We start from the raw sequence: 20,897 nt of genomic DNA, 5'->3' as shown, positions 1-20,897 counted from the left end.
TTAAAATTTTTGAACACATAACGAAATAGAGGTTCGAGTCAGTTTTATTGTTCAAGTTAGGCTGCTTAATTGCTAACATAAAAGCTTCAAGATTTTGTCTTTGATTGAAATTAGATGGTGAAGGTAATAACACTATCCATCTGACGGCTGTTTGTTGTTTGCTTTTAAATGTCTGCCCGATGATTATATCATTAGTATCATTAACATAGCTAGCATCATCGAACTTCTGTTTGATAAACGTTTTCTCTTTGTTGAAATGTGATGAGATGCGAACAGCACGCTTAAGTCCTCCATTTATGACATTACGTTTTCCTTATCTTCGTTGTCCTAGGTATTTGTGCAGACCAATGGACAGGTAGCTTAGTTGATTTTCTGTAAACATTTTATTATGTAGGAACCACTTTTGCTGATGAGCTTTGTATCAAGAACGTTCCTGAGATTAACTTTGTGTGTGAATTTCATATTCTTATGACATTTGTTAAGGTTGCCAAACAACAAATATTTAGGATATTTTGTGATTGCTTTTAAAGGATATAATATTTAAAAGCATAAGAAGTGCCATGGAGCTTAATCAGGTAGGACGGAATGGCAGCCTGTTAAAATTATGGTTTGCAAGTTATAATAACAAATTTGATTTATATCCATTTTTGCAATTGTTTTACCTTTGAAACTCTAAATGTCAATATGTTGTTTGGTCTTAAGACATGATATTTAGTATGTGTTCTGAATGTGTGTTAGTTGTGTTTTTTGAAATAAAGTATATTACGCTCACACATGTACGTACTTTTTAAATTCTCATACAGTGGAATCTCTCTATCTCGACTACTCTCTATCTCGAAATTCTCTCTATGTCGAACTAAAGTCTCGGTCCCTTTGTGCTCCGCATAAGGCATTTCTTTTTCTTTATCTCAAACTTTCTGTATTTAGAACAAATTTTTTTGTCCCTTGCGAGTTCGAGATAGAGAGATTCCACTGTATTTTTATATGTGTGCAAGGCAAAATTACATGAAGTTCTAAATCATTGTAAATCAAATCCGCGAATGATAACACGATATGAGGTCCGGACGTCTAGGCTAATACTGGTGCCAACATGTCAACAAAAAGGTACAAAGATTGACTCCGCTTTATTAGATACATAACTTTTTGCTACATTATATTTCTACTTTCAAGGATAAAAAAGGCACAAAACATTTCGTATAAAATATTGGCAAATAAACCACGTGATACCTATAACACAACATATAAATCTAGCTTCCTGTTCTTTTTATCGTCCAGCTCCTTAAAAACATAGATCAGAGAATTTTTACCCTTTACCAGAATCTGGTATTGCTATTGACACTGCTAATCGTGGGCTTTTGCTAGTCGAAAAAGACATTAGCTACAGGGAACAAGGTCTATAAAATTAGTCCCTTTTAAGAGACTTAAACTCCAATGCGAAAGAAATTTTTGTTTTACGTCACACATCGTATATATATTTATATTTATAAACATTCTGTTTTCAATTCATACGTTCGTAACCTACAGATGAAATTTCAGCACGAGTAAGAGAACCAATAAGAAAGAAGGTAACGTTGTATTTGTGGCTGAACTTCTTGAAGCAACAGCTGCTGGATCATTGTAACCTTTTTCCAAGGAGAAGTTAATTATTTGAGCGTTCAGTCCTCGATGCACTTTTACAATTTTACTTTTTGTAATGTATCCTGGTGCTGATACTCTCATGTTGTAAATTCCAGGTAACAACAACCTCCAATATTCTCCTGTTGACCAAGCCTTGATGTTCTTCTCTCGTCCGGTTATTTCGACCACTGCATTTGGGATTCCTGTATCGTTTGCCTCATCTTTGATTACACCTATATAGAGAAATGAATATGTATACTAAAAATTATTTCAAAGATAATTGCTTCGCGCTTTTCCGATAGTGTAGGCATAGAGCAGCAACAGTAAAAAAAGATTAGTAGTGAGTATTGAAAATATAAAATATAAAATATTTAATTTTTGAAGCTGAAGCTCCATGTAAAAACACGGATTTGATTTAGTAGAAAATATTTACAACATCACTGTAATTAAAGAAATTCATTCCAAAAAAAAAAATCATTCTATATTGGTGAGACTATTTTAAAAAGCAGAAAAATGTATTCAAAAAAATTAATTTCAGTGGCGTTTGGGTTTTGTTTTTTAAAAATTTTCTTTCACATTATCCTGCATAGAATGCATGCATATATATAAAAAATGTATAAACTTTAGTAAACATTGCCAGGGCATCTATAAAAACTGTTTTTGTTTAAATAAATATAATCTTTGCAATAATAGATTACAAGTAAGAGATTCAAGCTTTTTTGTAGAATATTATAAAATGGCATCCTTCTTTGAACTTTCCTTTGCTGCTAATACTTTCCGAATTCCGGGAAGTAGCAATATTATTTACCAGAAAATTATTTGAGTCGTTCAATAAAGTTCGATTACCACCTTAGCTTAGCGTGGAGTGGTAACATTAAACTTGACAACTTACTCGGACAAATTTTTGTAGATAAAGATTTTTGGCTGTTTTACAAATATGTCTGACAGCGTTAAACGGTCAATATTCAGAATTAAAGATAATATCAACGTAAATTTTCATTAAATTTTGTAATTAAAAATTTCTCATACGTACGGGACGGTTATATTGTTTTGCTTTCGACACTCCTAACTAAAGAATAGTGGAACAGAACCTAGTTCCCAGACCCTATAGTCTAATAGTGGAGATGGTGTAGTGGTAGCGCATTCGACTTGTAATCATAAGGTTTCAGGTTCGAGTCCCCACTCTGGCGCACTTTAAATGCAGTGTTGTCAGCCCATTTGGTGCCATCAACTGACCGCTAACCGGCTTGTGTGGCAGCAAAGCATGTTAGAGCAATGCTATACATATCTCTGGCGGTAGTGTAACATAGTTACAGTCGGAGGGGAGGAAGAGCCAACCATTATCCAAAGGAATCCCAAAGGACGTTAAAACTTCCCGTACTTACTTACTTACTTTACTTACTTTTTCTTTATATCAGGACTTATGTCGTCGTCCAGATATAAATGGTTGGCATGAGAAATATAGGCATGAGAGCTCAAAATACTCAAAAATGTCAATAATGTTACCCTATAATTCCCCTAAAATTCGTTATTGTCGGTAATTTAAAGTAGATACGTTAGTTTTTCGATTGTCTTCGTGCTCCAATTTATTTCTTATCAATATCATGTCATAAAATCACAATGAGCTGAGTAGCTTTACAAACATCCAAACACTCAAAAATGCAAGTATTAGCTTGCTTTTTTAAGTATTTGTAAAGTTGCGGTCAATGAAGTGACTCTTCGTGAGATTATTTAAGAATTCCTTATTCTTGACATTCTTGTTTATAAAGTCATAAAACGTGAGCCTACTTATATAAAAATGAAACTTAAAGACTGTTACAGCATCATCATGTCTTTGATCGCATGTGTGTGTGGGTTATAAGCACGCTACTTTGAAGTCCTTAGCTACTCGCGTTAGCCAACATATAAACAAAAAAAAAGAAACACCCCTGAAAGCTAGTTTAAAATAGCGCGCCAGAACGTGCATAATATGACTGATAGCGATTAACTTATAGAGTGTGAAAATGACTTATATAGTACATTTTCTGACCCATTTAGTACTTTTTCTACTCATGTAGTACATTTTCTAATCCATGTGGTGCGTTTTTTAATCCATGAGAAACTAGTACATGGTCCTTATTTTATAACAATTTTCCTTTAAAAGAGTATCAGGCTGGGATATCAGGTTAAATACAATAGGTCTATGGATTGGAACAGTAAAGAAATAAGAATAATGACCAATCTGGTCATAATTTTTGTATTTTCACAAAAAATAACCATGTAGTACTAGATCCTGTTCATAACTTTTAGGAAAATGACCTTTTTGTTCACCATTTCTCGAAATTGCTAAACAGAATCGCCTGTGCTAAAATGTTGTAAACCACGATAAAAATGCTTAATAGTTTCTGCGATGTTGTTACTATCAATGCAACGTCCCGCCAAGGTCCGGATAATTAGAAAAATTGACGTCAGCAAAAACTAGTATGGCTTAAGGTTTTGGTTCCATTTACGAACGTTGAAAAGTTTAAAGCGTTGCGTTGTGCTAGAATATCATGAAATAGTTACCAAAGGCTAAAATATATATCACAGGCTAACCCTGGCTTTCTATCCCACGGCTAACCTTCTGGTTAAATTCAGTATCCTCTCTGCAAAGAAATAAGGAACAAAAAAAACAGTGTTTTGTTTTTGCATGCTATTTTACATTCTAAAAAGTAGTAAAATTGAGCTCTTTTTCTGGACAAACAAACATTATTATATTTTTGTTATTTATGTTGATTTTGATGGAAATCATCTCAATATTTCTTGTTATGTTTTTACTCAAAAAAAAACTTGTGTATAATTGACTAGCATTATTGTTATCCTCTTTTTGTGTGGACCAATCTTACAGCCCTCCCCTCTCCCACTCATAAAAAAACTGAAAAGAGACAAAACATATACTCAATATATCAAAAATAAGCCTGAAATTATCAACTTTCCAAAAGGCGGACACCTCTAATTATCAAACAGATTTTTTTAGACTAATGGTGTGCGCTATTTAGAGAGACTATTGTGTAATAATCACGTTAATTAATTATTTGTCTCTAAATCGCTTTTGTTCTTCTCTAACATCTTAGTAGCGTTGTCAGGCATGTGCAAAGCAGTGTGGTAACGATCTAGCTAGATATGTTTAAACCACAGAAACCAAAGCTACCACAGAGACAAGATGTACAAATAAACAAATCATAAAGCCGAATTTCATTGACCCTATGCGACGTGGTAGACTGGAAAGTGTTTTTACATATATATACTCAAAAATAATTTTTTTTCTCAAGAAGTGCCGTTGACTTAAAACCCTGCCGTTTCGAATTTTCACACGAACTTAAATTTGAAAGGTAGCTCGCCCAATTTTTAAACCTGGACTCCAGGACTTTTTATTCGACAATAAAACGAGAAAATAAGTAAATAGAAAATCAATAAGTAAATAAAAATTTAAGAAAAGGACTGGGACTACCAACCTTTGATTCCAATATGAACTTGCTGCATGTAGTTAATGAGAGCATCTTTGTTTTGATTCCAATACGATTGTAGCGCATGTTCATTAGGAAACTTAAAACAGCTTAATTCCAAAGTAATTTCAAAGCAGTTTGTATACCTATAGTTGTAATCTTGCATACCCCCAATAATGATATACCATTCAGCACCGTTTGTTATTCCCTGTGGAAAATAATCGTTCATACACGCTCTCCCAGAATGCATTGTGCTATGGGAATTAGCGTAAACCAGTGACACATGTCTAGAATTAAAGAAAACGATATGTAATTTACGAAACAGGTACACGTGGTCAAACTTTAAAATTTGATCTTCTACGCAGAAAAACCTTACTGTCCCTGGGAAGTATGAACAGTTCAATAATTACTGCACCTTGCCATTTCAATTTAAGGTTTTGGGAAACATACACCACACGGTCAGAAAGCAGGAGCACGTGGTCCATCCATGAAGTGACTTTTTTGGTAAATAAAGAATTATTTACGAAATAGCGTCAAACTTTTGTTTGCAGGATTCATTAAAAATATAGTGTCTAGTAAATGCATATATGCAAATTTACTAAGAAAAGGGATTTCATTTTGTCAAATATTAAATGATCAATCATTGCAATATGGCAGAGAACGAGGCTTTGCACAGCTGACAAATAAACATTCCATTCTGACCAAACCCCTTTTCTAAGTTTCCTTCTATGTATTTGAGCTTTATGAGAAAGAATTCCTTGTTAAAAAGCTTAAAACATTTTGGAACAAACGTATGTATTGCTATTGACTGCTAACCTCGTCCCCAAGGCTCTTTTTTTTCTTACAATTTTGGACGTTTTTCTCGCTGTCCCAAATTGTTAGAAAGAAAAAAGAAACCCTGATGACGAGTTGCATTGACTGCTAACCAAATTAGTTACGGTATGAGAAGGAGAAATCGGCAGGAATATTTTTTATATCCCCCACGTCACCAGGCCTTGAAACAAGATCTGGTTGCGAGGTCATTCGGTAATTGTTACGTTATACAAGCGTTACTCAAAAATGTTGTTAGTGGACATGAATGTAGAAACATATATCGAGGATTAACAATTCACCCATTGTGTGCAAAGTGAGAGTTGGAAAGGTGCCATTATTTGCGAAATAATTGCGTCAGCAATTTTTTTAATGTGGGCGAGTAAATCTCATAGAAATTGCTTGTGGGAAGAGGTTTTTTTTCTTTTTTGGTTGACCAGGAATTAAAAGGTTAAATAATAAAAATACCAACAAAAGCCAGGCTAATTGGTAGATAATTTTAATTTCAATAATAAAATTCTATTTACCTGTACACGTCATCATCGGGTGACAAAGAATTAACAGGTTTTCCGTCTCGTGTATCGGACATTGGCGCGTTATCATAGGGATAATTTGCCACAACCGCTCCGCCATGTAAATTTGCTGACAAAACAAATGGATATTGTTCCAACCAATTCATAACGGCTCTGGTTTCTTTTTGAACTGGTATGATTCGCGGTTTAAAGGGATCGCGAAAATTCCGATTCAGATCAATGTTGTTAAGATTAGTCCGACCTATCCCTCCATATTTCAATGCTGCGTCAAAGCCATCTGGGTTCATTGAACAAAGGATATGTATACGAGTTGTATCAATAAGATTTGTGATCGTCTTGTTCTTGCCATAAGAAGTTAAAAGATATTCAACTAGATGTAACAGCACTTGTCGTCCTATGGTTTCATCACCATGAATGTTGCCAACATATTTAAATTCAGGTTCCAATTCCTCATGGACTCCTGGATTGTCTGAAATCTCAACAACTAACAAATCTTGGTTTGAAACGCTTTTCCCGATACTGTATAGCCGGGAAATGGAAGAGTACTTCTGCGTGAGACTTGTTAAATGACTTCTCATAGCAGTGGAATTAAAATATTTGAATGGCACATCCTTAATAGCCAATGATGTTGCCAGGAAACAGATGAACACAAGAAAGCGTCCTGGATGCATCTTAAGTTAGCCAGAAAACTGAAACTACAAAAACATAAAAAGTTGTTTGAATTGATACAAAGATAAATCTTTCATACAAGTATAACAATAACAATTTTTTTGACAAATTACAATAGCGGCTGAGAAAGCTGTTTAATTTTAAATATCGAAAGACAAAAACCTTATATATTATTTTGATCATTTGCTGTGTTGCTGTGAAGATAAAGTAACAATTATTGAAAATAAAAAAATATTTACCGTCTTTCCTCTTGTTTTTTTTAAACTCCTCGAGCACTTAACTTAAATCTCCTAAAGATATACAAAAAATTCAGTCAACTGCTTTATTTATTTACTTAATATCACGCATGTCATTGGTACGTACGTGACAAAGTGGTCCTCAAAATAAGTGGGGTCATATTTCGTCTCAATGTAAACAGGTTTTAGAGGATGATCGTTGTATACACACAGGAGAGTACACTTACGAGCTTCGCGCCAAACAAATCGATTTAATTAAAATTAATAATGGCAGAAAATTAAGCGCGGGATTATGATAATCTTGTTGTGATTGTTTTGGATTTAAAAAACTCATGGCTTACGTTAAACGTCGTTTTATTGAAAACGTATGACGTGTATGTTACAAAGTGATGCAATTCGTTATAGACTCTGTTTTCATTATGATAATAATCTTGTATTATTAAAAAATACACTATGTTTTCCCTCGGAAATTTTTATTAAACAGAGCTTGTTTTTCAAACTTCTTTAGAATACAAAAAGTAACATGGGGTAGCTTTGTGAAGTATTTTAATCTAGTATGTTTAACCACTGCAGAAACATATCAACTGTTACGTTTCGCACTTTTGAGAAATCACTTCAACCTACCTTCAATATTGTGCATTGACATCAAAGCAAATAGTCCTATGGGCGATGCCGTTGACATCTGTCAGGAATGAGTACCAACTTTGTCCTCAAACTCCCTTCATTAACATTTTTTAAGTAAGTGCTTTAAAAGAGCAACTTAAAACACTGCAACATAAATTAGAAAAGCTTTTCAGATTTTCCCCTTGTTGTAAAATCATCAAAGCTTATTGTTTGCAGGTTTTTACAGTTTCTGTTACAATTTGGTCTCACATAACATCTTGAAGATCTTAATATTGTTCTACTAAAACCGCACATGTAAGAAAGCTGAAGATCGAGATTTGCCATGACTGTTGGGATCGAGGACTCTTCTACGTTTATGATTTTCTTCCTTAGAATATCATAGGCGTAAAAGAACCCTGGGGACTAGATTGATAAATAACAAACCAGTCGACGTGACGCTAGTTAATTTGTGCGTAAATTATTCAGTGTAAAAAGCGCATAAAATCAAGGTTTCTCATCTGTCTTGAATTTTCTTATAAAAATGCAAAATAGAGAGGCTCAAGTGAATATCGAACACATGGAACCTCCATATCATCTAACCAACGAGGTTGATTAATCACTCAAACGCTGTGTTATTCACTTGTCGGAATACTTTGAATAAACGCTCGGGGCGTTTATTATATTTTGATTTTTGGAAAGGGTGCTTATTCGAGGTGGGGCTTTCGGAAAGGAGAGGCGTTAAAAATTTTCTTGTTTTTTTCTCTTGCCAATAAAATACATTTTTTCTCATCTATTCACATCATCAATATCGTCAATTTCAATATGCTAAAAGCCTTTTTCTCAGCGCCTGTTGTCTTATCAAAACAGCGAGATAAATATCGCCGTCCCGATGTTAGAAAGATACCAGATGCCTTGCGGACAAGGTTGATCAGCTGTTTTTTCTTTATAATTTCAATGCGCTTTTATGAATATCTTTATTGTTGAAATTCAACATTAGATCATGCTAGAAAGATTCTTGAAAGAGGAAAATTTAGTTGGGAGGACGTGTATTCAAAGCATTACGATGAATAATAAAAATAATAATGATAAAAACAAATTTTAACTTGCTACCTTTAAATCCTTTCCAGTAGATTTAATAACATAAAATTTTCACAACACCGCCGTATTCATACCATATATACAACTTTTTTAAATATTAGCTACTTCTTTGATGCAGTTTCGTAAATCCTTGCAAGTGTATAGAAAACTATTTTGTTAATTTAATCTATTAGCGTCACGTAAACAACGAGTAATTTTTAAACAATATTAATTAATGAATGATCAAAATTAAGTTTTTCATACAGAAAGCGAAGTGTTTTTAAGAAGTTAACGCGCTCACAAACAAGGACAAACCGCACATAGAAATTTTATTGGTCAAAATATTAATAAGGTTGTGGCCTCTTTACTTGAAACAAACCAAGAAAAAGATATATTAAAACACGATAAAAATCGCGTTGTTATTGCGACTGTTTAAATAATATTTTTTATCTTTATGAAAAGCTTTGTTGAATTTAGATTTAGTATATTTATATATAGCTGCAAAAAAGCTCTTAACGGACCACTTCTTTAGGTGGCGCTGATCCTTAAAAAAATATTTGTCTTCGTTATTATTAGATGCACTCAACATGGAAAGAACAGCTGGTGCAGCTATCATATATGTGACCTAATTTTTTCGACAAAAAATCTTTTTATCTCTTTTCTTTAATAACTACTGGGAAAAGCAAAAAAAACCGCCCTCTTCTTCATGACGTCACATTGAAATACCGATTCTGATCAGGATTAAGCATCATGAGCATTTTTCATAGAACATAAAACTTTCCGAAGCAAAAACTTCGTGCAAGAAACATACGTGAAAAATGTTACCAATTCAGCAGGCGCTGAAAATAAAGGTTGGAAAATCATAACAAATTAATAATAACAAGAAGCCCTGGGGGCTCTAAGAATTTCCCCGCGCTACCAAAATGTTTGATGAAAACCGTGAGACTTGTTAAATGACTTCTCATAGCAGTGGAATTAAAATATTTGAATGGCACATCCTTAATAGCCAATGATGTTGCCAGGAAACAGATGAACACAAGAAAGCGTCCTGGATGCATCTTAAGTTAGCCAGAAAACTGAAACTACAAAAACATAAAAAGTTGTTTGAATTGATACAAAGATAAATCTTTCATACAAGTATAACAATAACAATTTTTTTGACAAATTACAATAGCGGCTGAGAAAGCTGTTTAATTTTAAATATCGAAAGACAAAAACCTTATATATTATTTTGATCATTTGCTGTGTTGCTGTGAAGATAAAGTAACAATTATTGAAAATAAAAAAATATTTACCGTCTTTCCTCTTGTTTTTTTTAAACTCCTCGAGCACTTAACTTAAATCTCCTAAAGATATACAAAAAATTCAGTCAACTGCTTTATTTATTTACTTAATATCACGCATGTCATTGGTACGTACGTGACAAAGTGGTCCTCAAAATAAGTGGGGTCATATTTCGTCTCAATGTAAACAGGTTTTAGAGGATGATCGTTGTATACACACAGGAGAGTACACTTACGAGCTTCGCGCCAAACAAATCGATTTAATTAAAATTAATAATGGCAGAAAATTAAGCGCGGGATTATGATAATCTTGTTGTGATTGTTTTGGATTTAAAAAACTCATGGCTTACGTTAAACGTCGTTTTATTGAAAACGTATGACGTGTATGTTACAAAGTGATGCAATTCGTTATAGACTTTGTTTTCATTATGATAATAATCTTGTATTATTAAAAAATACACTATGTTTTCCCTCGGAAATTTTTATTAAACAGAGCTTGTTTTTCAAACTTCTTTAGAATACAAAAAGTAACATGGGGTAGCTTTGTGAAGTATTTTAATCTAGTATGTTTAACCACTGCAGAAACATATCAACTGTTACGTTTCGCACTTTTGAGAAATCACTTCAACCTACCTTCAATATTGTGCATTGACATCAAAGCAAATAGTCCTATGGGCGATGCCGTTGACATCTGTCAGGAATGAGTACCAACTTTGTCCTCAAACTCCCTTCATTAACATTTTTTAAGTAAGTGCTTTAAAAGAGCAACTTAAAACACTGCAACATAAATTAGAAAAGCTTTTCAGATTTTCCCCTTGTTGTAAAATCATCAAAGCTTATTGTTTGCAGGTTTTTACAGTTTCTGTTACAATTTGGTCTCACATAACATCTTGAAGATCTTAATATTGTTCTACTAAAACCGCACATGTAAGAAAGCTGAAGATCGAGATTTGCCATGACTGTTGGGATCGAGGTCATGATCAGTTTCAAGACCAAATATTCAGCGGTTTACAATTACGCAATTTTAAACTAGGTACACGTGCTTTATAAGAATGTCTAACATCTAACATGTATAAAACTGTTCGGAAATATCATTCTCGTAATTTAGATTATTTCTGTTCCTTATGTAAGAATTTAGGAGGATATCTTTCCAGAAAGAATTTAAGATCGCTAGGTTTCTAATATTTTCTTAATTTTTAGCGAAAAACCTCAGACTTGACATTTATATAAATTAGGTGCGTACAAAAAACGTACGATAATTTAAATTTGGGTGATTTTAGGTCATGCATGTTATTGCTAAAGCGTTGCTCAAATCACGTGACAGTATAAACAAAACCCACTTAAGTATCGTAAGAGAGTGCTCAGACTTTGGATTGGAAGAAAATTAAGTTGAGCCAAGAAACAAATGTATTTGTTTAAAATGGTTTTTATTTTTTCATGAAAGTAAGAAACATGCTATTCAAAAGTTCTAGAGCAGGGTCGACGATACTAGGGTGGAAAAAGGGGCGGGCGGAATCTCCCTGCATTTTACCACGTTGTATTTTGTGATAAATAACCAACCTCGTCCTTAGGACTCTTCTACGTTTATGATTTTCTTCCTTAGAATATCATAGGCGTAAAAGAACCCTGGGGACTAGATTGATAAATAACAAACCAGTCGACGTGACGCTAGTTAATTTGTGCGTAAATTATTCAGTGTAAAAAGCGCATAAAATCAAGGTTTCTCATCTGTCTTGAATTTTCTTATAAAAATGCAAAATAGAGAGGCTCAAGTGAATATCGAACACATGGAACCTCCATATCATCTAACCAACGAGGTTGATTAATCACTCAAACGCTGTGTTATTCACTTGTCGGAATACTTTGAATAAACGCTCGGGGCGTTTATTATATTTTGATTTTTGGAAAGGGTGCTTATTCGAGGTGGGGCTTTCGGAAAGGAGAGGCGTTAAAAATTTTCTTGTTTTTTTCTCTTGCCAATAAAATACATTTTTTCTCATCTATTCACATCATCAATATCGTCAATTTCAATATGCTAAAAGCCTTTTTCTCAGCGCCTGTTGTCTTATCAAAACAGCGAGATAAATATCGCCGTCCCGATGTTAGAAAGATACCAGATGCCTTGCGGACAAGGTTGATCAGCTGTTTTTTCTTTATAATTTCAATGCGCTTTTATGAATATCTTTATTGTTGAAATTCAACATTAGATCATGCTAGAAAGATTCTTGAAAGAGGAAAATTTAGTTGGGAGGACGTGTATTCAAAGCATTACGATGAATAATAAAAATAATAATGATAAAAACAAATTTTAACTTGCTACCTTTAAATCCTTTCCAGTAGATTTAATAACATAAAATTTTCACAACACCGCCGTATTCATACCATATATACAACTTTTTTAAATATTAGCTACTTCTTTGATGCAGTTTCGTAAATCCTTGCAAGTGTATAGAAAACTATTTTGTTAATTTAATCTATTAGCGTCACGTAAACAACGAGTAATTTTTAAACAATATTAATTAATGAATGATCAAAATTAAGTTTTTCATACAGAAAGCGAAGTGTTTTTAAGAAGTTAACGCGCTCACAAACAAGGACAAACCGCACATAGAAATTTTATTGGTCAAAATATTAATAAGGTTGTGGCCTCTTTACTTGAAACAAACCAAGAAAAAGATATATTAAAACACGATAAAAATCGCGTTGTTATTGCGACTGTTTAAATAATATTTTTTATCTTTATGAAAAGCTTTGTTGAATTTAGATTTAGTATATTTATATATAGCTGCAAAAAAGCTCTTAACGGACCACTTCTTTAGGTGGCGCTGATCCTTAAAAAAATATTTGTCTTCGTTATTATTAGATGCACTCAACATGGAAAGAACAGCTGGTGCAGCTATCATATATGTGACCTATTTTTTTCGACAAAAAAACTTTTTATCTCTTTTCTTTAATAACTACTGGGAAAAGCAAAAAAAACCGCCCTCTTCTTCATGACGTCACATTGAAATACCGATTCTGATCAGGATTAAGCATCATGAGCATTTTTCATAAAACATAAAATTTTCCAAAGCAAAAACTTCGTGCAAGAAACATACGTGAAAATGTTACCAATTAAGCAGGCGCTGAAAATAAAGGTTGGAAAATGATAACAAATTAATAATAATAATAACCTTCTACGTCTTTATTTAATACCATCGAAGAAAAAGATCATGAAGTTGCTTTGGTTGTCTCAACACTTTATACTTCTGTGACTTCACCAGGAATCTGCTGTTGTGACTTAGCTTTGGTTTCAAGATTACAGCAAATACTATATTGTATGTTTCTGTTCCACTTTTTGTTTTTGTTATTCAGATAAGCACCTGGTTACAAAAATTAGGCGCTTGATCGGTAACTTGCGATATAATAAAAATATCAAAAACATCAATGATGACAGATGTCAAAATGATAGTTGTCAAAAATATTTCATACACCGTTCTTTCTTCTCTACAAGCTCAAAGTTACATGTAAAAACCAAAACAAACAAAAAAAGATAAAAGGGATTCATATGAATGAAACAAGAACAAAACAATAAAGCAATATAAGCGTATTATAAGTATAAATCTTAAAACATCGAGGACCGGGGTCAAAACACACGTGTAAGCAAAAAAAAACACTTGTATCTATTGTTATCCAGTCAGTGACCTTAGATACCCAAGGATTTTTAAAGCCCTTTAAAGTTAAGCTTCTTAACAGTTTTTCACCTTCATCAGGCGTCTATTTTAACCTCAGAGCGATTAATTTTAAAATAACATAAAAATCTTAAAATCCAAAAAACCGCAGCATGCGTGGAACTAGAGACGAAACTTTTGAATCAAACTGTGTGCAAAAACCTTTGCAAAAAAAATTCCTTAGAAGCAAGCATATCCAACGTACAATTCTTGTGCGGTAAAAATATGCCGCCTTTTTCTGCCTGCATGCTATTTTAGCCATAGGTAAATTAGCTTTTTCTCCGTGCTAATTTTGTTACCGATAAATTTTCCAAATTTTATTATAAACTGTTGCGCTTGGATGCCTTCCCAGTGATATACATTTGCCAGATCAGCCTCATTCTCAGCGCCTGTTGTCTATTTTTATATCGGGACGGCGAGACAAGAGGAGCTGGGAACGAAGTTGTTTTCAGATAATAAACAGCTTCATATCCCTTAATTTTATTAGTATTGAAGCATTAGGCCACAGATAACGTAAATCAACGGCTTTAAATAAGCATACTTTGAGCAAGCATTGTTCAAATGGTTGTTGTACCAATGTGGGTACACAAGGGTATGGGTACGCAACCGGAATTCTTTGTTCATGCACCAAAAGGTACATCACTAACAGTTCTGTGACATCATATTTGGGTTTTCCTTACCTGTTTTATATACGTGTTTGTCTGTATGCAACTTTGGGGTGAGGGATCAGCTCAGAGAGGAAGGGTTTTAAGAAGGGCGTATAGTTTAAAATCCATAAAACTTCAGCCTGTTTATAGCGACAGATTTAAAATGTAAAATCAAGTCCAGTTTATCAGTAAAAAATCACTGTAAAAATGATAATCTTGCTGGCAATTTATTTTTTCACTAAAAAAATTATGAATAAAAATAAATCCCCCCTTTCAGACGTTTAAAAAAAGAACACGTTGATTACAAAATTAAAGTACAAGAAGGGGCGTTTATTCGAGAGGACGTGAAAAGACAGAAGCTTTTTTTCGAAACATTGCACGGTTAAATAAAAAGTTTTCCTCAAAAAGGGACTGACGAATATTAGAAGCGACATTCAAATTTCAAAATAAAAAAGGATTTTAGACTAATTGACGGCAAAATGTCCAACGGACAAGTAAAAAAGTCAAAGTTATGGAGAAGTGAAAGTTACATACTGTGCTTTAACAATACCGCTACAATTAGTAACGTGAAGACACGACTACACCTCATCGCCTGAAAATTTCGTCCGCCTAAGTATTTTTTTCGTCGCAATTTTTTTTGTTAATCTTAATTTTTTTCCATTAGTTGCATTAATTAACTCCTAAATTGTTTCTTAAAAATTCTTCAGTTTGATTTAATAAGACAGTTGAACTCCAGGAATGCAGTTAAAAGTGGAACCCTGAAGGCAACAAATACCCGGGTATTATCGGATTTTTGTTAGGGCGGATGCTTACAACAAAGGTTGAGGTCTAACAATTTCTCTACGCTCACGCGAAATAATTCATTTCTAGCGAAGGCCAGATTCAATACACGCGAAATGATTAATTTCTAGCAAAGGCCAGCTTAAATACATGCGAATTAATTCATTTCCAGCGAAGGCCAGCTTAAATACACGAGAAATAATTCATTTCTAGCAAAGGCCAGATTAAATACACGCGAAATGATTAATCTTAGTTTGATCGATTCGCGAAAAATTGTAGCAAAACGCCACATTTATTACACGCGAAATGATACATTTGAAGCGAAATAGAAAAGTAACTTCAAACTTTACATACAGCTGAACTCATGTAATTCGAACTCCATAATTCGAAAAATCAGGTAAATCGAACAAATCCTTGGGTCCAATGGTCATTTTTCCTTCATGTAATTCGGATATTGCAAGGTCGGATTTTTTCTTAACTCAGATTCTTAGATTTCAATACTTTTACGTATTCAAATGCTTTATCTCCATCATACCAAAATAAAGTTAATGAGAAAATTAAAGCCCTAAAAGGTTAGCTTTGTTCACAACTGATTCGAAGCTGATTCGAAGGTGAGTCCCTTGGTATCGAAAGTCTCGAAGAAAATCAAAAAAGATTTGACAGAAAGAAGCAATCTTCTATTACTGATTTTTTTTGAAAAATAGTTATTCTATGTAAAGTTAATGTTAAAAAGATAAATGATTCTTACAAAAATACCTCGTACCTTTACTTACGACTTAATACATTGTGTAACACACTTTTTTTTAATTTGGCCGATAAAACTTGAAGTCTTACATAACTCGAAAACTCATGTAATCTGAACAAATCTTAATATTCCCTAGATCATTCGAATTGCATGAGTTTAACTGTATTTCCCGCAAAAGAAACTTTTTACAAGCTCGTGAGCTTGTATTAAAACGCAAATGTGTCCTACAAGAATGGAAATTTTTGCCTCTCTGAGCACCGACACGGGAGTAGTCGTGTGTTCGAATCTCATCTTGGTAACTATTTTTACTTTTTTTTTCTTTTTACTATCTCGCCCGCGAGGACGTGTTAACAGACTGACCTAACGAAAATTGAAATTTCGAGAAATTTTCTATCAATATTATTGCCTATCCGAATAGCAAAATATGTCGTGTCTAACTTCAGCTTTTTATACACTTTTTTGGCGAGGTTGTTTGCGTATATCATACGTCTTGTTTTCGCTTAAAAGAATTATCAGCATAGAAGCCTGTACCAGAGCAACACGTTTTAGTGTGGAATTTTATGAACACGAGAATTATCATCATTAAAAAACATCTATTTTTACTTCACAAGACATCAAAAGTACAATGCATCCAAAATAATTTTTACGCTCCCTCTTAACCGATGAAATTCATCACTACCAAATGTAAAATGACGTTAGCAAAGATGAAATCTGCGAAAGCTCTTTCGGGTGATATGCCTTTGAATTCCATTCTATTACGAGGATTGGATTGAACACGCAAGCAAACTAAAAAAAAATAAACAAATAAATAAATTAAATAAGAAATACTAGTCTCAATTCATCCTGAAAAATAACATGAAATAAATTTACAGATTTCGTGGTTTGGAGGGTCTTCGGAGAAATTTAATTCCAGCAAATTGAAGAATAATTTAAAAAAAATCAACATTTTCCGTAGCAAATAAACAATACAAATAGTTCAGGTTTAAAATTTTAACACAACGATGGTTACTAGTCACATGTCAAGTTAAACGTAAATAAAATTAAAGAAGAATGTTCAGTTATTTGATTTTTTTGATATAAAAGTTTACAAAGAAAAACAAAACATAATGTAAAGAACTATTCTTTATCCCGTAGAAAAATCCACGGCTCCGCCCGTCCTTTTTATACTGCATTGCGTGCGTATAAGGTTAAGGTTTTTCTTGGAGGTGATTTTCATTTCATCGATGATGTCCTTGGTCACCAGGGTTAGTCTGCTTCGTAGTGTAAAGAACTATGTTGAATTGACTCACCTTCAAAACCACCGTGGGTTACCTCACACGCCTTTTCATTGTGACATAGCTCGTAGAACTGTTAAAGATCTTGAGGCTAGTTACTTTGAAAATTTGGCCGAGGATCGCACTGGTGGTTTAAGAAAAACTGGTATCATGAATCTATTGTGGGTGATGTCATTTTTCCTATTAGGGATCTAAGCAGAGTTGTTCCACCTGTTTTGTATATTGTATTAGGCATCACCCTTGAGCTGTATGAGCTGTTGTTGAAGTGTGTGCGCAGGTTGGATGCATGCGACGATATGCCCAGCGATAGGTCAGATAATATTGAATGGGTAGCGAAAAGCGTAGAGAGTAAATTTGACAGACAGGTTAAGTACAGGGCTAAGACATGATTTTGGTGAACTTGAAAAAAACTCCTCAGGAAAAAAAAGGTTTGCAGTAAATAAAGATTTTGGATCGTGCGCTGCAGAGGTTTGCTTAATAACAAGGCTTGATACTGATGTTAATTGGGTATTATGTGACACATGTGAAAAATGGTCACATCAAGTTTGTGAATTGTTTGGGGAATCTGAAGAGATTACTCTTGAGAAATTTACGTGCCTAAAATGTTCAGGAATAGGTCGATTAGATCTTCATTCGCATTTGGAAAAAATAATTGATGATCTAAGGGAACGCCGTGTTAATCTAGACGATTCCATTTGAGAATTGGAACTTAGGTGTAAGGTCCTTCAGACTAAGTGTGAAGAAACCATGGGACATCTTGAGAAGCAACTTCTCCAGTGCCTTGATGACATCAAGGTTGCACGACAAGCATACCATGGTAATGTATTTGTTGGCAATCATTGCAAAGTTGTTCTGAGAAATCATGTTCGACTTTGTGACGTGATTGCTGATAATGCAGATCTTCACGAACGATTTCTTTGTGTGTTTGGTTTATTTAGTCAGATTCAACCACTTCTTTTTTGTAAACGATTTTTAACCGATCCCGAAATAGATGCCTTAGAGAGATTTTGTAATTCATTTGGTGAGGCCTTTCCAAAACACTTTCCTGAGGAGACTATTACACGCAAACTACATGAGTTAGTTTTTGATGTGCCACGATTTGCAAAAATACATCGGACTTTAGGACTTTTGAGTGAAGAGGAGGGTGAGAGCTTGCACAACTCAAGTCAATAAGGAAGTAAGACAGTTGTACGGGGTTCGAGATCAGGACCTGAAGCTAACGTTGTTACTGCAACGTCAGGAATTGTGGAGCAAGGCCAATAGGAAGCTTCAGATAGGGGTAGAGCGTGTGTGTGTTCCTTGCAAGAGGAACGGACAAAAAAGTTTTTATAGGAAGGGTAAGTGTCCTTATTGTGGCCACTGTAAATAATAAATATGTAAATTTATGTTCTTGTTTATATTTTATTTAAATGTATATACTGTATATATAAATTAAGAGAGTTAATATATATCTATTTATATATCATGAAAGATAGTCACAATGATGTAGTTTTTATTCCCTTTAGTTCCAGTAAGCAAGTTCAGTTCCTGTTCCAAAGTTTAGAATTAGTATTACGATCAAAGTTTTCTACAAACAGTAAGTGATTTCTACACTATAAATCCATCTAAAGATATGTTTATTTTATATCATGAAAGATAGTTCTGTTCCAAGTTTAGAATTAGTATTATGATCTCCAAAGTATTCTGCACAACGGTAACACTATAAATCTATTGCCTTGGTACTTACAAATACTGTCTCTTTATAATCTAGAAATAATTAGACTGTCTTATTTTATGTTTAGATTTCTGCATGGAAGACTTCAAAGATTAAATTATTACAATGTATATATATATTTAGATTGTATAAATTAAAAAATATTTTATTTACAAAATAGTTCTGTAAATTTTTTAAAAAATATATATTTTGTACACTATACTAAGACTAGTACTTTTTCGGACAATTTCGGACATGTTATATTTTTAACTTGGAAACTTAAAAATACCCCAGGATTAAAACAATTAGTTCTTTTCACCTGTTAAATTAAGCTTGTCAATTAAATATGTATGCAAAATAGCTTTTTCACATATCTGGTCCCAAAACGTCAATTCGAACAGTTTTGGGACGGATCATAATTTCATTAAAGGCACTCTAGATTAGAAACAATGAGCTTTCCAAACCCAGTAAACGAACTTATAACAATAACCGTGGTCCTAAATGGTCTTTTTTCCAAAGATTTCTGATAATTGGTCCAAAAAGGCCCAAAATATCAATTCGGACACTTTCGGACACATCATAATTTCATTTAGTACACTTTAATGTCTCAGAGCTAGAAACGATAAGGATTCTTACCAAATTGAACCGACCTATAAGTTGAAATATGGCACTGTTAGCTGTTTTTCGTACATTTAGCTTATTTTGCCCCAAAAAATACCTTGTACGATTTCGGACAGTATAAAAATTTAATTACTTTTATCCTGAATATCCCCTCTAACCTATGGATCCTAAAAAGCATCTTATATATCCTGGCCTAATTTTCCAAATATTGTAGAAGAAGTTGCTCTAATTTACGTTTTTGGGGACGTTTTTCGACATTTTGGCCCAAATTAAGCAATTTCGGACAGGTGTCCAAAAAAAAATTTATTGCTAATATGGACAATTTATCTGAGATTTATATCTTTTTTACAGAATGTAAAAATCTTATTTCGTTCTTGAGATATCTTGTTTTTGCTGACGGGCATTATTGTTTTTTTCCCGCAGGCCATTTTTGTCCGTGCTGAAACAGCCGTGAATGGCTGAAATCCATTATTTAAAACAACAAATAGTGCCACACGAGGTTTGGGCCATAACTTACCAATGCGCGATGCAAATAAGACGATAATTGGTCAAAATTATTTGCAAAGTGAACAGATTTGGTTCACATAAAAGTTGTAGCTAGTGCGAAACACAATGATTTCGGCGTATTTACAACAGAAAGTTTTCGTTCGCCTAGTTAGACTACGAGTAGCCTAATTAAACTACATCACATCGTCTAAGTAAACGACTCGCCTAATTAGGTCATGCCGCCTAACTAATTAGGTGTTTACCCTGACTGTTAGGACAAGAAACTGTGTTGTTATTTTCTATGGCCTTATATATTGAGACAGCCCCATATAAATAAACATACCTCCAAGAACAAATGTACCAACACATGATATAAATCCGGATAAAAAGGAATTGAATGGAAAAGTACCAACAAGACAACAATACAGGAATTGAAATATTCCAGTCAGCATCACATAAAGTAAGAATGCGTCTACAATTTTAAGTTTTTGTGGAGTTTTGTCATTATACTCATCGTAAAGCTTGCGAAGCACAGTTACAAGGTTTCCAGCAGCACTCATTGTATATGTTTTTGTTAATGACAGTTAACTAAAACTTTCTAACGTCCAGCTCTTTCTCGTGCCACGTCTGACTCGGAGTGAAATTTCAC

General features: G+C 33.7%; 2 protein-coding genes and 1 long non-coding RNA gene across 8 annotated transcripts; all 3 read right to left on the bottom strand.

Moving 5' to 3' along the window:
* Positions 1 to 1,105: 1,105 nt before the first annotated feature.
* Positions 1,106 to 13,840, bottom strand: LOC130613842 (carboxypeptidase D-like). 6 transcript variants are annotated; one of them, XM_057435190.1, is made up of 7 exons: positions 13,466 to 13,840; positions 10,305 to 10,355; positions 9,043 to 10,091; positions 7,333 to 7,383; positions 6,419 to 7,119; positions 5,091 to 5,368; positions 1,106 to 1,850 (listed from the first exon to the last, which is right to left on the bottom strand). In XM_057435190.1, exons 5-7 carry the CDS (start codon positions 7,093 to 7,095, stop codon positions 1,519 to 1,521), a joined length of 1,287 nt encoding a protein of 428 aa, XP_057291173.1. In that variant the 5' UTR covers positions 7,096 to 7,119; positions 7,333 to 7,383; positions 9,043 to 10,091; positions 10,305 to 10,355; positions 13,466 to 13,840; the 3' UTR covers positions 1,106 to 1,518. The 6 variants fall into 6 exon arrangements, with proteins under 6 accessions (XP_057291173.1, XP_057291171.1, XP_057291174.1 ...); XM_057435188.1 differs by lacking the exon at positions 13,466 to 13,840 and adding an exon at positions 12,613 to 13,200; XM_057435191.1 differs by lacking the exon at positions 13,466 to 13,840 and adding an exon at positions 10,926 to 11,245.
* On the bottom strand, positions 3,710 to 5,082 carry LOC130613845 (uncharacterized). Its single transcript, XR_008975746.1, has 2 exons — positions 4,270 to 5,082; positions 3,710 to 4,237 (listed from the first exon to the last, which is right to left on the bottom strand). It is a non-coding gene; the product is annotated as an uncharacterized LOC130613845 (long non-coding RNA).
* Positions 13,841 to 16,747: 2,907 nt separating the features above from the next.
* Positions 16,748 to 20,897, bottom strand: LOC130613843 (dolichyl-diphosphooligosaccharide--protein glycosyltransferase subunit DAD1-like). The gene is made up of 2 exons (XM_057435194.1): positions 20,592 to 20,897; positions 16,748 to 16,960 (listed from the first exon to the last, which is right to left on the bottom strand). Exons 1-2 carry the CDS (start codon positions 20,806 to 20,808, stop codon positions 16,830 to 16,832), a joined length of 348 nt encoding a protein of 115 aa, XP_057291177.1. The 5' UTR covers positions 20,809 to 20,897; the 3' UTR covers positions 16,748 to 16,829.

Source organism: Hydractinia symbiolongicarpus, chromosome 11, assembly GCF_029227915.1.
Source record: "Hydractinia symbiolongicarpus strain clone_291-10 chromosome 11, HSymV2.1, whole genome shotgun sequence".
NCBI classification, from domain to species: Eukaryota; Metazoa; Cnidaria; class Hydrozoa; order Anthoathecata; family Hydractiniidae; genus Hydractinia; species Hydractinia symbiolongicarpus.
Note: the sequence above shows the minus strand (reverse complement) of the source record. Positions and strands in the feature narration are given on the sequence as shown.